The sequence below is a fragment of the Mesoplodon mirus genome (assembly GCF_964341445.2).
Source record: "Mesoplodon mirus genome assembly, chromosome: 7".
Taxonomy (NCBI): Eukaryota; Metazoa; Chordata; class Mammalia; order Artiodactyla; family Ziphiidae; genus Mesoplodon; species Mesoplodon mirus.
The window spans coordinates 128,524,891-128,541,200 of NC_138983.1; the positions used below are offsets into that span (position 1 = coordinate 128,524,891).

The window sequence follows — 16,310 nt, forward strand, 5'->3', positions numbered from 1 at the left end:
GCTAATAGAAATGGGGACACCAAGAGTCCTGAGCTCCTGGACCTTCTGACGGCTCTCCGAATCGCATCATCACAGACTTAGATCTGGAAGAGATCTGAGAGAGGGTTCAAGATCACCTCTCGTGTCTTATAACACGAGAGCCGGGCGAGACCAGAAGCAGAGGGACTGTTTGGAAGGTTATTAAGATGATCCTAGGACAGCAGTAAAGGGACTGGCTTTGGGTGGTGGCAATAAGCATAGAGAGGAGGGGCTGACAGGGGATGTCGGGGAAGTTGACTCAGTGCAATTCAGCCGCTGATCGGATGTGAAGGGAGTAGGGGGAAGGTCTAGCAGAGAGCTCAAGACATGTTTGTGGGATGAAAGAACACATGAGTTCAGGAAAAGGAAGGCTGAGAGAGGACCGAGGCCTTGTCCTGAGAGTCTGGTCCACGCCACCTTCTCTCCTGCGTGGAACAGGATCAAAGCCTAATGGTTTCAAATCATTCTGTTCTAAAAGACCCTCCCTCAGGGGAAAAGAGTCCTTAACTTCTCTCTGGTCATCACAAGGCTGCCTGTCTGAATGGGAAGCCTGAATATCTTGGAAGGAAGGAGTAAAGTTAACCCCAGTCTCGGAAAAGAGTAAACTGGAAAGGAGTGAGAAGAGGGTGGACTGAGGCCACGCCATCCACATCGGTAGCAGCCCCTGCCCTGGACACAAGCCCATTAGGACCCCAAGCCTAATGGGTTTCTGCTCCTTCTCTGTGGACGGGTTGGATTTATTCCTGACCCCAAATGGGCACAACATGGATTCTAGGTATAAGGGTCTGTTCTCCTCTGAAAATGAACTAAAGGAAGAATATCTCCTGACAACCACAAATGAGATCAAGGTGCACTTCGACAGCACTGGAATACCTTTGATTAAAAAACCCAAAAAACAAAATACTCTCCGGAAAGAAGGTGATTGTTTAGAAAGTAAAATGGCAGTCACAGGAGTTTGGAATTTTATGGAAATTCCATTAATGCAATGAATTTCAGATGCCCTCTGTTACCTTTAGTTAATGCCTGTTGAACACCTCAGTTACTTTGCTTTGTGGAAAAGAACAGGCAAGGCAAACAACCTTTTCCTTGTCCCGTTCTGAGATCTGTTTGGGGATCTTTGTAAACGAGCCTGCTTAGCTCCTTTTATGGTAGAAAACTGAAAGGAGGAAGTTACCTGCTCAGACTCAAATAGTGAGTCATAGACGAAAACCCGGAAAGGCCACCTCCCTGTGCCGCACTCCTACTGTTTCTACCCCAGCTACTCCAGCTATTTGCCAGTCCCTTCATGGAGACTCCAATTTCCACTTCCACACCATCGAAATCATAGGAATCCAATCTGTCATCCTCTAAGTGGGCCTATTAGTACAAAATATCAGGAAATGCGTTTGATCTGTTGACTGTTTGTGCGTTGGCTTGGTGTGTGTCTACTCTTAGGCAGTTGGGTGCCCTGGGGTGCCAGGATCCTCTTTAGAACCGCATCTGGAAGCATCCCAGCATCTCCCAGTCCCCAAGCATCTCCCCAGCTCTGGAGGAGCTGATGAGCCCAGTGACCTGGAGGAGCTGGAGAAGTTTGCCAAGACCTTCAAGCAGAGGCGCATTAAGCTGGGCTTCACACAGGTTCGGTTTGGGGCAGGGAGGTGGAAGAACTTGGGTTGAGTGAGTAGAGACTGGGGTTCCCGAGTGGAGGTTTGAAGAGCTCATTGTGTCTGGGGCAAACCCACCGTGTTCCTGCGTCCCCTGAGAATGGGGCACAGTTGCCGTTGGCAGGGAAAATGGGAACACCGCTGGTGGAGGGGAGAGGAATGAGAGCCAGGCAAGGAGCTAGGCACGAGAGCACAGCGCACTCAGAGTCTAGGGAGAGAAATAACCAAGTCTCCATCTTAGAGGGAAGAAACTGGAAGGGAGCCAGGGTGAGCAAAGGTTTGCTGGGTGTAGATAGGTGCTAGGATGGTGAGGGATGTGCACAAAGGAGAGAAGGGACCTACCTCTCAAAGTCCTTCCCTCTCCATCCCCGTGTGCAGGGAGACGTGGGTCTGGCGATGGGAAAGCTGTATGGCAACGACTTCAGCCAGACTACCATCTCCAGATTTGAGGCTCTAAATCTGAGCTTCAAGAACATGTGCAAGCTCAAGCCGCTGCTGGAGAAGTGGCTGAATGATGCAGGTAAGCCTCGGGGACACAAGGACGGATGGAGCCTTAGAAGGTCTGCAGGGAAGGGGATGGTGACTGGTCTGTGTTGGGGCTTTCTTTCTTTCTTTTTTTTTTAAACAACATTTTTAAATTATTATTTATTTATGTATTTTGGCTGCACCGGGTCTTAGTTGCAGCGTGCGGGATATATTTTTTTAGTTGCAACGTGGACTCTTAGTTGCGGCATGCGAGTTTCTTACTTGCAGCACGCGGACTATTAGTCACGGCATGCATGTGGGATCTCGTTCCCCGACCGGGGATGGAACCCGGGCCCCGTGCACTGGGAGCATGGAGTCTTACCCACTGGACCATCGGGGAAGTCCTCTGTGTTGGGGCTTTGGGCAGTCAATACATAGCACCCTTTCCTCTCTTCCTGAGTCTGGAACCAATTGAGAAATAAGACACAGGAGACAGCCAAGTAGAGATGAAAATGTCAGCTTCACTACTGATAAAGCACATGGAAGACGTAGCTTTAGGTCTGTGGCCAAGAAGACTTGCCCCATTTTATTCCCTACCCCAGACACACCCAGCCTAGACCGTAGGACAGCTCGCCAGAGACAAAGGTCAGGTCTGCAGAGCAAACACACTTACCCAGACTGCTGTCTGGACTAGGTCTAGGTCAGGGGAATAGGGAAGGAGGTTTCTAGGGTTTCGTGGCTGGGAAGAGGAGGCAGTAGGCACAATGCAAGATCTTCCTCTGGCTGATTCTTGAGTAGGTGTTCAGAGGGCAGGGAGTTACTCCAAGCTGGACTGGTTGGGAAAGCCTTACAGCAAGAGTGGGGCTTGCAGGAGGATTCAGTCAGGCGTGGGGGGCCAGGAGGTCCGGGATGTAAGCCAAGGGCAAAAAGTTTGCAATAATGAATGGAAGAGTTTGGTGTCACGGTATAGCATGGGACAGGGTTTCTCAACCAAGGCATTAGCAACAGCTTGGGCCAGATATTGCTCTGTGGCGGAGGCGGTCCTATGAAATGTAGGCTATTTAGCAGCATCCCTGGTCTCTGCCCACTAGATGCCAGGAGCACCCGCCCCCTGTTGAGAGGTGTAAAAATGTCTCCAGATACTGCCGAATGGCCCCTGGGGGAGTGAGGATGGTACAGAATCTTGCCCCAGGTTGAGAACCACTGGTCTAGGAGCAGAGCCAGTGTCACGGCTGGGCTCTCGTCTGTAGATAGTGTGGGTCAGTGGTTACTATGGAGAGAGAGGAAGGCGGGGGATGGGCAGCCAAGGGTGTGACCCTCTCGGAAGTTGCTCCACGTGGAAACAAGGGAGGGGGTGAGGAAGCTCCCCAGCCCACCCCGCCCCACCCCCGCCCGTGGAAGGCTGATCCTTCTGCGGTTTTACTGGAGCGCCGAAGTGAAAGAGGTGATCAGAAGGTCTTAGAATCTTCGGGAAGGGATCTTGCGGATCATTTCTTGTGCGATTCCCTGGCTGCGCCTGAATCCTTCCTAAGGGACATCCCCGCCGACCCCTCATACAGCCTCAGCCCCAACACTCACACTGAAAAGGAAGTGGCTTCCACACCAACATTCCGCCACCAAGTGCCACCGCCTTTAGCTCAAAACACCAGTCCTCATTTTCCTCGGGATTCACATCCAGGCCTACTTATAAAAGACAGGCTCATGGGCGTCACTCGTAGGAGCTCTGCCTGCCCCCGCTCACACCCACACGCGCCGCTGATGTCTGGGTGTCCCTGAACCATGACCGCAAACGCTGGAGGCACGGCAGTGAGAGGCATGGAGGACCTTTGCCCAGAGCAACGAGGGGAAGCAGGATTCTTGGTCTGTCTGGTTCCCCTGTGTCGGGAAGGGGGCTGCACAACCTGCCGGGAAGGGTCATTGGACCCCAAGTCCATCGAGCCAGAGCCTGAACCAGCTGCCTTCCCTTCCCTGAGCCTCCTCTGCTCTCCCCTCCCCACAGAATCCTCTCCATCAGACCCCTCCGTGAGCACCCCCAGCTCTTACCCCACCCTCAGTGAAGTGTTCGGGAGGAAGAGGAAGAAGCGGACCAGCATCGAGACCAGCGTCCGCCTGACTCTGGAGAAGAGATTTCAAGATGTGAGCAGGCCCTTTGGGTGGCAACGGGTGGGCCGACTTGCACAGGGCTTGAGCAGACGCACACAAGCCCCTCAGCACCACCCCTGAGCCCCCATACGCCTGCCTTGGGAAAGGGTCGGGACACAGAGACACGCTCCCTCTCCAGGTGCCCCGGTGTTTGAATGAGAGGCTGGGTTCCAGAAACTTCCTCCCCCACTGACCCTTCTCACCCTGACCTCTGTTTGGTGCCCATTGTCCCTCGAGCCGGGAGATTTAAAGACTGGGGTATAGAATCCCAGAGAAGAGTGTATCTCTGTATCCAGCTGAGATCAAGGGAGCAAAGCCAGGGCATTGTATATAAATTCTTTATTTTCTTTGCATTGTTTTGTATTTTTCAAATTATATATATAATAAATGCTCATTGTAAACAATTTGGAAAATGCAGGGAGGCAGGAAAAAAATCCACCACCAAATGCCATCTAACTGCACGTCCTTCTATTTCTTTCTTCTACATACATTTAAATATTTGTAGTCATATTACATACAGACACCTTTTTGAACTTGCAGCAAAAGTATGTTCTTGAGCCAATATGTGGACACTAATAATACCAGTTATGTGCCCCGGGGGAGCTGGGGAAGAGAAGAGGGATAAACAGGTGTGGTCTAAACAGCCTCTAATCAGGATCCCTTAGGTACCAGACCCCAGAGCTTCCATCCACACCACACAGTCCCTAAAGGGCTCGCCTGTGGCCTAGTTCCACCTTGCAGGCCTCAGGCCTCCAGGACTCCTGTCTCTCCAGCAGACTCTCCAGCACATATGACTCAGGACTTGATGGCTGCATCCTGCTGGCAGGATGACAAGACCTGGCTTTTCCTTCTGATTAACTTTCTCAGAGCAGCAAGAGTAAGGGAGGGTGCAGAAGGGAGAGAAGGGAGCTAAGGTCAAAGATTGGGTGGGGGTGGGAGGGGTCAGAACAAAGGAGTGATGGATATGTATTGGAATTGTGTGTGTGTGTGTGTGTATATGTGTGTGTGTATATATATATATATATATATATATATATATATATATATATATACACACACACACGTCTCCTTTATAGTCTTGATGGGTCCACATGTTTTAACTTTATCATTTCCTATTTTGAGGTAGGCAGCAAGAAATGACTCAAGAGAAGGGTATCAGATTCTGAGGAAAGAACAGAAGGGAGCGTGTGTTCTGGGAATTCTGCCTGCCCTATCTAACTCATCAGTGGGCTCCTCTTTTCAGAACTTCTGAAGAAGGAGCGAGAGAAGAGCCTCCACCCTGTGTCAGGCCCTGTGCTTGGCAGTTTATACACATTTTCTCATTTAATCTTCCTAATCATCCTATACGGTAGGCATTATTTCTCTCATTTCATAGATGATAAGACTGAGGCTCAGAGAGGTTCAGAAAGTTTCCTAAGGCCACAGAGTAAGTGCCCAAGCCACTGTTCCATCGTAGGTCCGATTCTAAAGCTTTTGCTCCATCTATTGTTCTATCCTGCTTCTTTGGAACATCTGTTCCCCATGCACAATCCTTGATCCTATTCCCTTCTCCTCCTGACTACTCTATCCCTTTGGTTTCTGTAGAACCCCAAACCCAGCTCAGAGGAGATCTCCATGATTGCAGAGCAGTTGTCCATGGAGAAGGAGGTGGTGAGGGTCTGGTTCTGCAACCGCCGCCAAAAGGAGAAGCGAATCAACTGCCCTGTGGCCACACCCAACAAATCACCCATGTACAGTTCCCAGCTGGTGAGTGGCCAGGAGCCAAGCTGCCTGCCAAGCACTGGGGGAGATGAAGCCTGGAGGGCAAAGAGTCCTCCCCGTCCTAAAGAAGATGGGGGTTGGGGAGCAAGGAATAAATATATAAACAAAGAGATGCTGTATACAAAATATATATAATATAAAGAAGCATAAAGAAGGATAAGGAGATAGAAAGTGATTACGGGGAGATGCTTTTATAGTAGAGGGGTAAGAAAAGACCTCTCTGATAGGGTGACATTTGAGCAGGGATCTAAGTATTGAAAGGGAATGAAATATCTGAGGGATAGAGTGTTCCAGGTAGAGAAACCAGAAAATGAGAAGACCTGACATGTTTGAGGAACAGCAAGGAAGCCAGTGTCGCCAGGGCAGGGTGAGGAAGGAGGTGAGAAGTGGGAGATGAAGTCAGAGAAGGAACGGGGAAGTAACAGGAAGCCATTCACCACGGTCTCGGAGGCCATTGAAAGGACCTTAGCTTTTAGTTTGAGTGAAATAAGAAGCCACTGGAGAACTGACATGGGCTGCTACGTGGAGATTAATTTGTGTAGAGGCAGGATACCGGCCTGAGAATTACAACAATCAGGCTGAGAGTGGTGGAGGCTTGGGCTAGGGTGGAGATCATGGTGGTGAGGAGACGTGGCTGGATTCTGAGTGTATTTCAACCGTGAGCCAACAAGACGTGCTGTCAGTTCAGCTATGGAGTGTGAGACGTAAGGCCAAGATGAGCAGCTGGTTGGAAGGTGCTGCCACTTTTGGAGATGATGAAGACTGCAGGAGGAACAGGTCTGAGGGGAAAAAAGACTAAGTATTCAGAGCTGGTCATATTAAGTTAGACTTACCTCTTAGGCATCCAAGAGGAAGGGTCATGCAGACAGTTATATCTGTGATTCTGGAGTTCAAGGGGAGAAGTCAGGGCTGGCAATAATTTGAAGTACAGGCAGAATGGGAAGTTTGGAGGATACGGAATGTCGTCTCCATCTGGGAGAGAGATGGTGCCTGGAGGGCCGGGGGGAGGGAGAAGGTTCTTCTTCAACCCTAGGGATGGTGATGGTTGAAGGTTAAGGGAATTGGGGATAATGGTGTTGTCCTCTGTCTTTTAGTACTCAAGGATGGGTGAAATTCAGCCTCGTTCTGGGTGGGACATAGCTACTTCATAAAACTATACTATTGTTTATTCTTTCACCAAACATTTATCGACCATCTACTATGTTTTGGTCCTTGTGCTGAGTGCTGGGGATGCACAAATAAGTAATATTTGTTCCCTGTCCCAGAGGACCTCACTGCCTAGCAGAGGAGACAGACAAATAAACAAATGATAAACAACACGATGATTTCTCTTGGAGGACTTAGGAGTAGCAGCTAACAAAGCCTTGGGAGGTGGTGGTTAGGGAAGGCTTCCCCAAGGAGATAATTAATACCTGAGCTGAGTCTAAAAAGACAAGAAGGAATGAAGAGGCAAATAAGTGAGGGGTGGAATTCCCCCAGGGGGATAGTATGAGAACAGTGGTATGGAGGAGGGAGAAGAGGGCACATGCACGGAATCGCAGGTGGTTCCACGTGGAGGAATGTTGAAAGATGAGGCTGGATAGATCAGCAAGGGCCAGACAGAGGGACTATGAGCAAGGCTAAGGAACTTGAAGCCCTGAGGAGTTGCTGAAGGATTTGAAGTAGGGCATTAGTGTGATCTGATTGCTTTTTAGAATGATCACTTTGACTGTAGTTATAAAATAGGGTGGTTTGAGAGGCATCACATTTGGTTTCAGAGAGACCAGTTAGATGTGACTGCAGTTATCCAGCAGAGACATTATAAGGGCTGAAGCAAACCCATTTGGTAAGAATGAAGGGGATGGGAGAGATTCAGGAGATAATTAGAAGGTAGAATTATTAGGTCTTTGTTAATAAATTGAAAACTGGGTGGGGCAGGGAGAGTGATAAAGGAAAGAGAATACTCTGGGATGACTCTCAGCATTCAGGCTGGGCTGATTGGGTAGAAGCTGGTGCTGTAGATGGAACAATTAAACAGGGGGAGGAGCTGGCTTATGAGCAGGAGAAAATGATGATTTCAATTCTACACATCATTATGATATACAGAGAGGCTTGTGGGACACCCAAGTGGGAATGCCCCTGGGCACTTGGAATAATGGGTCTGGGGGTCAGGAGGAAAGGCTAAAGTAGAGAAATGGGCTGGGAGTCATAAGCACACAGGGGGTAGGTGGAATCCTGGGTAAGGAGGAGCTCACCTGTGGAGCTTGTACAGAGGAAGCAAAGAGGAAAGTTGAGGTCTCAACCCTGGGGAACACGAGCTTTTGAGGGATGGGCAAAGGGAGAGCACCAAGGAAAGAAACTGAGAAGCAGGAACCAGAAAATGCAAAAAATTGCAATGAAGTAGATGGAGGGGTGAAGCAGATGTGAAGAGCCCTGCAAGAGTGCTTTGGGAACACAGATAAAAGGCCCCCAAATCAGAATGGGGTGTGGGAGGGCTAACTCTCTGATTTGTTTGGAGAACAGATTAGGAGTTAGCAAAAAGAACAGCATAGCTGGCAGAAGGAACAGTGTGTGAGAGGCATGGAATTATAAAACAACATGATGCATTTGGGGAATCACAAGCCTTTTGGTCTGGCTGGAGCTAAGGGTTTAGGACTAAGAGAGGTTGATGAAAGCTAGATCATGGTGGGTCGTGGATGCTAAATTACTCTCAAAGATATGAAGAACCGTTGACAGTTTTAGGTTGGGGACAATGTGATATTCATTCACCATTCCTGTCTTAAATACTTACTGAGCACCCACCATCTGTTTGGCACTGGGATATGGTGGTGCACAGGATACTTACTGGTGATCTCTGCTTAGAGTCTAGCAAGGAAAACAGACATTAAACAAATGCGATTTGTGATGAAGCCTCCAGAGAAGATGTGCGGGTATCTGAGGGACCTAACCTAGTCCAGATGTCAGGGGCTTCTCGAGGAATGATGCTCCAATTGACAGCAGAAGAAAGAGTAGACTTGAATGGGGAAAAGGTCTGAGCTGCGGTGGGAGACAGGACGGAAGGGTGGAGATAGTGTTGGGGAAGAACATTCTATGCAGAGGAAACAGTGTGTACAAAGGTTCTGAGGCTGGGGTGGGTGGGGAGAGGAAGCAAAGAAGGTTGGAATGGAACCCGAGGAGTGAGAGAGAGCGTGTGAAAGAGGAAGCTGGAGTGGTAGGCGGGGGCTAAATCCTGTAGGGCGTTGTAGACCATGTCAAGGAACCTGAACCATGTCATAAGAGAGTCAGAATCTTTAAAGATGAGGCTTTGTTTAGAATAGATGGGAGACATTTATCACTTTGGTTCAATCCCAGCCCGGGACACCAATGTGGAGGAAAGTGGTGGGAGGCATGGAGGAGCCGTAAAGGAGTGTCATGGGTTCTCACCGTGCATTCAACACATATTTACTTAACACTCGCAAAGTTCCAGGCACTGCAGTAGACACTGAGAACACAGCAGGGGACCACGCAGGCATCATCCTGCCCTCATGAATTCCCCAGCCTAGTGGGGGAGAAAGATGTTAAATAAATAATCACATTAATCCTTGTGGCATCCTGAAGGAAGAGACTAGAGAAAATGTTCTAATCCTGTCTTCTCCTCAGGTCTCATTGGGACACTCTCCGTGGGACTAGGACATAGTTTCTTCTGCTTCTGATGTGAAATGATCTCTAAGATACACAGTTAAGGGGAAAAAAAAGAATGAGACAGAGAGAGAAGGAAGGGAAAAAAAAGGCAAAATTATTCAGACCAGTGTGCACAGAATGCTTCCATTTATATACAAAATGTTAAAGGAACCATATCTATGTCTGCTTGCATATGTATAGTCTGTCTCCAGAAGGAAGCAGAAGAAGCTTGTCGCAGTGACTGAATAATTATTTATTTAACAACAACAACAAATTTCTGGGGGTGTGGCAGCAGGGAGGGGCGGAGGAGAAGAGAGAGGGAGATTATCAATAACATCTCTTACCTCTTACCACGCTGCTCCACACCTGTCTCCACCCATGGTGGGCCCCAGCCGACTGAGAACGCTCCTTGTACAAGGGCAGGTAAATGAAAGCAGCAGAACCATTGCTGATTAATTAGGAAATGAGTACATGCTGCATCCTGTCGGGATGGCATGTTCCAAACTGGGGAGGGGAGGATCGCCAGTCACAGCTCCCTGAGCAGAACTGCCTTGCAAGGTCCTTTTTAAAGGTTGATCTGAGCGTCCCAGGTCAGCATGAGAAGAATAAGGGGGAGGCAAAGTATGCAGGGTTCAGCTCAAATGAAGAAATAAACAGTTTCTAGCTAGAAACACACAACAGTTGACAGCTTCCTGCTGGAAGGAAGGGAACGAACAGCCTTGCGCTGTTTGCCAGGCATTGAGTTGGAAGCTTTACGGACATTATCTCATTAAATCTTAATTAAAAGAAAATATGAGGGAGGTATTACTGCTATTTTACGGATGAGAAAACCAAATCTCAGTGGGGTTAAGTAACTTGCCCAAATCACACAGACAGTGGTGGAGCCAGGGCTCACCCCCAGATCTGTTGGGCCACAATGTCTATTCTTTTTATTATGTCTTGTTCCAGGTTGTGCTAGGATAGTAATACTGAGGGGGGGATTCCTGAACTGCGTGGGAGGTTAAGCTAAATCATCTTAGGTCCCTTCCAAACTCAGAGTTGATGATGCTGTGAAGTATCCAGGGCAAGATGAAAGGCTTCACAGAGCGCAGTTCATCTCCTCCAGTTACCTCGGGAGAGTGGATGGTCCACTCATGCATCAAGATGGGAAGCCTGAAACAGGGTGGTTAGGGCTGGCTGCTCTGCTGCCCTGAGCAAGTGCAGGGGTCTTTTAAGAAAGAAGAAGAGGGACTTCCCTGGTCGTCCAGTGGGTAAGACTCCACACTCCCGATGCAGAGGGCCAGGGTTTGATCCCTGGTCGGGGAAGTAGATCCCACGCGCATGCCGCAACTAAGAAGTCCGCATGCCGCAACTAAGAAATCCGTGCGCCGCAACTAATACCCGGTGCAGCTGAAATAGATAAATAATAAATAAAATAAATAAATATTTTTTTAAAAAGGAAGAAGAAGGGACTGGAAAATAGGCAGCCGTCCAGGAGTGTCAGCCACAGCAGGGTCCAGGAGGCATGTTCCTCTCATCACCGGAGCACTTGAGCAGGGCAGCTTCAGTCTGGCAGTGTCCCAGAGACCTTGCCAGGGGACACGCAGCAGGGAGGGTAGGGCCTGGTGTCAGCAGCAGGGAGACACGGGAGCAGGGCAGAGCCTGAGCTGGGTGCTGTACGTGGTCTAGAGACCTTCCTATGAAACAAGGCACAGAGTACAGGTTTGGGATTAGGAAATCATCCAGGAAGCTGAGCCCTGTCTCTGCAGAGTCTGGGGCCCAGCATCCTGGGAGAAGTGCCAGAGGTGGGAGAAGGAAGCAGAAGTGGACATTTATAAGCTTCTGTTGCCTTTCAGGTGTCTCCCTCTGGGTCTCTGGGGCCCCTCTCTGTCCCTCCTGTCCACAGCACCATGCCTGGAACAGGTGAGCTCTAAAAATGAGGTTTCTGAATAGTACCAGAATTCTTTTAAATAATGGGATACTAGAACTGAGAGGTACCTACCTAAGTCAGCATTCCCAAAACGTATTTCAAAAGATGTTAAAATCTGTGCTAGGAGGAAAAAACTTCTGTGATCAAGTAAGTTTGGGAAATGCTGGGTAGGCAAAGTTTGAACAAGTTTTTGTTTTTGTTTTAATTGCCACAGTTTCTCCATACAAATGAGCTGTACGGAAGGCAGGGTTTTCCAAACCAATTTTCTAGAGAACTCTATTTTTCAAAGAGTATTCCAAAGCATTTCAAAGAACTAGAGAGGATGACCATATGACAGTCCCAGTGTCTGACAGTCCCTTGTCCTGACATAATTATCAATACCAGTGCCTTCGACCCTTCAAAGCATCTTAGCTTGGAGGCTGAAACATATGTCACCTTCTCCACGGAATGCTGTTTGGGAAACTCAAATACAGTTTAATCCAAATCTGCCATATGACAGAGGTCGAAAAGGGGATGCAGGGAAGTGAAACAAGTTGCCACAGGCCACAGAGCTGCTTAGTGAATGGCCCAGGACTCCTCACTCCTGGTTGTGTTCTTTCTGGAAGACCACGAACCATCTGGAGACGGCAACATCAGAGAGGCTGGCCGTCTTTACCTGTGCTCTCAGCTTCTCTTTTCCTCCCCGAGTGCTTTGCTTTCTTTCCTCCTCTCTTCCTTTCTAAGGCTTCTGGTTCTTTTGCTCATCCTGCCCCGTGGTCCGGGGCTGTGTATGCCCAGCCCAGGGCGTGTCCTGGAGTAAGATGATTTTGGCATCTGTATCTCCTGCATTCAGCTAGTCTGGGACTCGCAGAACCAGCCACGCCACTCTCCAGGGCCTGGGCCGCGGAGAGGGTGTATGAGGAGGGCCCCTTTGGGGCCGGGTGTCGGTGCTAACATGGTAGGAGTTGGGCAGATGGGTGGCAGGTAGGGACAGGGTGACCCCCCTTGGAGGACATGTGTCTGAATGTCACGAGGTCCCCAGACCCAGCCTCATTGTTTCCCCCTTGTTTTTGCCTCTCCTCATTCTCAGTAACGTCATCCTGCTCCTCTGGGAACAGCAGCAGGCCTTCGTCTCCTGGCCCAGGACTCCACGCCAGCAGCCCTACTGCATCTCAAAATAACTCCAAGGCGGCTGTGAACGCCTCCACCAGTTTTAACTCTTCAGGGTGAGGCAGAGGGGTGAGCCCAGAGATTCCTCAGCGGGGCCGAGGGACATGTGAGAAGCTGCGTCTGGGTCAACACCTTGGGAAGGAAAGCTTGTCACGGGGCTGGACAAGGGGAATCGGGGGGGCGGGGCAGGGAGGGGGCGGGGTGGAGCGCCAGACTGGACTCTCTCCCTAGGGAGTGGGATTTGAAAGAGAAGCCTCAGCCAGTGAGCAGTCCTGGCAAGGAGCTGATGTCAACAAAGCCAACATTTCCCTCCTCACTGGGAGGGTGGAAATTTCCAAACCCTCCTGTCAGAAAGGGCCAGGTCCTCCACTGGGCTGAGGAGAGTTACCCTCCAGGCCAGCCCCTCTGCTCTGGGGTGTTCTGCCCTGAGCCTGAGCTTCCAGTGTGCCTGACACCGTGAGAGCGGGAGGGTGCTACCCCCTAACCTCGTGCTCCCACCCGGGATGCAGCGGGAAAAGCAGCCTCTCAAGCTTTGATTAATGAAGCAAAGAATCTACTCTAAGAAGTGTTCTCAGCAGATGCCTCGAGAGATCCTTCCCCGATTCAGAACAAAACAGAGATTTGCAGGTTAGGCGACTGGTTGAAGACCTGAGCTTGTCGGAAGAAGTGAACCCGCTTGTCCACACCCAGACTGTTCAGCAAGGCAGCCACCTCTTATGGGCCAATTGTTGCACAGCCCCAAAGGTTGGAGCTCCTCAGCCACCTCCACCAAAAAAAAAAGAGAGAGAGAGAGAAACATATAATGTACATTTTAAAGAATTGTCTTGAGATATAATTCACTTTCCATAAAATTTACCATTTTAAAGTGTACAAGTCAGTGCTTTTTAGTTTATTCACAAGGTTGTGCAATTGTCACCATGATCTGACTCCAGAACATTTTCATCACCCCCCACCCCATACCTACCTGCTAACACTCACTGCTCATTCCCATCTTCCCTCCTCATTAGAAGCTGTCCGATTGACTTGTTTCTTCCTTCCTTCTAGATCTTGGTACCGATGGAATCATCCCACCTACCTCCACTGAGACCAAAAAAGTTTCTCCTATGCCGCCTGGCCCCGTATTCCCCACTGGAGAGACAGGAGTCACGCCTTCTCTGCATGGACAGGTCACTTTCAGGAGAGCAGAAGAGGATCTCCACTGTCAGTGAGCCCAAGCTCTTGCCTTCTTCAGGAGCAAGGGCCTCTGGAGATCCAAACTGTGCCCGAGCCATGTGCCGGCTCCGAGTGCTCTTGAAACGCACAGCCCGCCTAGGAGTTGACCGTTTTTACCTTCCTTGCCTGTGCCCTTCTCCTCTCGTTCCAAATATGTCACATGGCTTCACTGTGACAGTGGTCTTTCAGAAAGGACCTCTTGGGCTTGCCTGGTGGCGCAGTGGTTGACAGTCCGCCTGCCGATGCAGGGGACGCGGGTTCGTGCCCCGGTCTGGGAAGATCCCACATGCCGCAGAGCAGCTGGGCCTGTGAGCCATGGCCGCTGGGCCTGCACGTCCGGAGCCTGTGCTCCGCAACGGGAGAGACCACAACAGTGAGAGGCCCGTGTACCGCAAAAAAAAAAAAAAGGACCTCTTGCCGTTATTCTCCAGCTCATCTCCAGCTCATTCTGGGCACAGCCATTTGCCTGGTGCCAAACCACCAGAGGGGAGAGAAGGTTTTGACTCTGAACTTAGCCACAATCTCCGAACTGATTCTAGAATCTATGAAAAGATTTGAATCTGATGTCTCCACCAAAGCTCTCATGTCTTCTCTGTTCAGCAAAGCTTTCTGACTGAGTCTTCATGTCACCCTATTTTCTCTTTAGCCCCGCCCCATTTCCAGAACCACATCCATTCATGATTGTGTTCTCCGAAGTCCCTCCTCTTTACAGAACGCTGAGCCATGCTCAGCCCCCTGGGCACATTGCTCTGCCCATATGTGTTCTGTCTGCTCCGTCTGCCCCAGAGTTCAGGAACGCTTGTTCTTTCTCTCCTTTCCTGTATTTCTCCTTATCTCGTCCTCTCTCCCTTCTCCTGGTGCAGAAAGAAGAACGCACACACGCAACAATTATGCTGGCAAAATACCTGTATATAGCCCTTTCCTTTTTTTGCATTATGTTCTTCTCTCCTTAATGTGGAATTTTCCAGCAAAATGTTTAACTCAGGTGTGAATTTTGAAGATCTCTGTAATATTTTATCTTCTTTAACAAAAAAGAAAGGAAAAATAATACCAAAGTGTGAAACACCGTGCTAGCTTCCACAAGAGTTCCCACGTGGGCTGGGAATCCTTGTTGATTTCTGCGGGAACATTCTTTCTTGAGTCTCCTTTTTGGGCCAGTGTGTAAACATGTAACATGAAGCCATTCCAGAAATGGTAACTTTTTTTTTTTAGAGACGGCATATCCAAGAAAATGATGAGATTCAAAGGAATCTCTCTGTTCCTAAATAAATTTGTATGGTGATGATATACAGTATTCCACTATTGGCAAGAAGAGGTTTAGATTATTCTGGGTCTTTTGTTGTGCAGGACATGTGAGTGCATGTAATGAAACGGGGTGGAGAAAGGGTTCAAATTGGTGGATTAAGTCTGTGACTCCCCGAACTGATGCTAAAGATGATATACATTAATACAGGACTCCAAAGAGTTCAGAGTTTCTACTCTTTTTGACAGAACAGCCTTGAGGACAGAATAGGTAAGAGATTGGCTTCCTCATTTTGTAAGTGGGAGAATGGAAAATGTTTAAGGTCAAGTCATTTGTAGACTTTAATAGGTGAAGGCTGAGGCTAATAGTTCATATCTCAGGATGTCCTGAGGTCAATTATTCATTATTCGCAATGGAAAGTGATAGATATTTGAGACGAGGGATAATTCAAAAGTCAAATCTATTTGGCTTTGGAATGCACTGTGACTTTTGATGAGAGGGTTGAGGGGCAAGGAAGCTATCCCTATGGTTTTTCTTGGGTTAATAAAAATTTAAAGAGTTACCATTTTTGAGGCAAACATTGACCTCTGGTGGGAAAGGGAGGCCCTTCAAAAATGTAATGACTGAAGGGAAGAAACTAAAATTGGCATTAAACATTTGTTGCAAATACTAATATCCAAGGGAGAAATCCATACCTAAATAACCATAAGTTAAGTGTTTTTCATGGTTGGATGGGGCTTATACTAAGACTCATATTTCATGTCATGAAGTGGAAGAAAGCCTCTTGGTAGTGGTTACTTTGTCAAGAAAAGATCCAGTTGAAAGGGGCTCGGTATGTGTCAAAGAGACAAGAGGAGCCTGCAGCAATAATTTAAGTATGTAAAGAAATTACTCTGCCACCCATGAGCCCATCTGTGCATATCTGTGCATACACACACACACGTATGTATGCACTGTTCCTTGCATACTCATGGGTGCCAGAGCTGATGCTTTCCTGCAGCCGTCTTGGCCACCTTGACATCTTGCTCAGGTGAGTGCTGAAAGCTGATGTCCTGAACTGTCCATGATGCTGGTTTTCACTCATTTGACCCTTTAAAAAATACTTTATTTTTTAAGAGCAGTTTTTGGT

General features: G+C 48.7%; 1 protein-coding gene across 1 annotated transcript in view; it reads left to right on the forward strand.

The window, feature by feature from the left end:
* Positions 1–13,810, forward strand: part of POU2F3 (POU class 2 homeobox 3) — a gene marked incomplete at both ends in the record, with an annotated part of 79,242 nt that extends 65,432 nt beyond the window's left edge. The window contains 7 exons of the mRNA XM_082628774.1: positions 1,453–1,635; positions 2,040–2,181; positions 4,126–4,262; positions 5,853–6,014; positions 11,504–11,570; positions 12,647–12,782; positions 13,771–13,810. Coding sequence (XP_082484900.1) covers positions 1,453–1,635; positions 2,040–2,181; positions 4,126–4,262; positions 5,853–6,014; positions 11,504–11,570; positions 12,647–12,782; positions 13,771–13,810 — 867 coding nt within the window. The remainder of the gene's footprint in view (positions 1–1,452; positions 1,636–2,039; positions 2,182–4,125; positions 4,263–5,852; positions 6,015–11,503; positions 11,571–12,646; positions 12,783–13,770) is intronic.
* Positions 13,811–16,310: the final 2,500 nt, after the last annotated feature.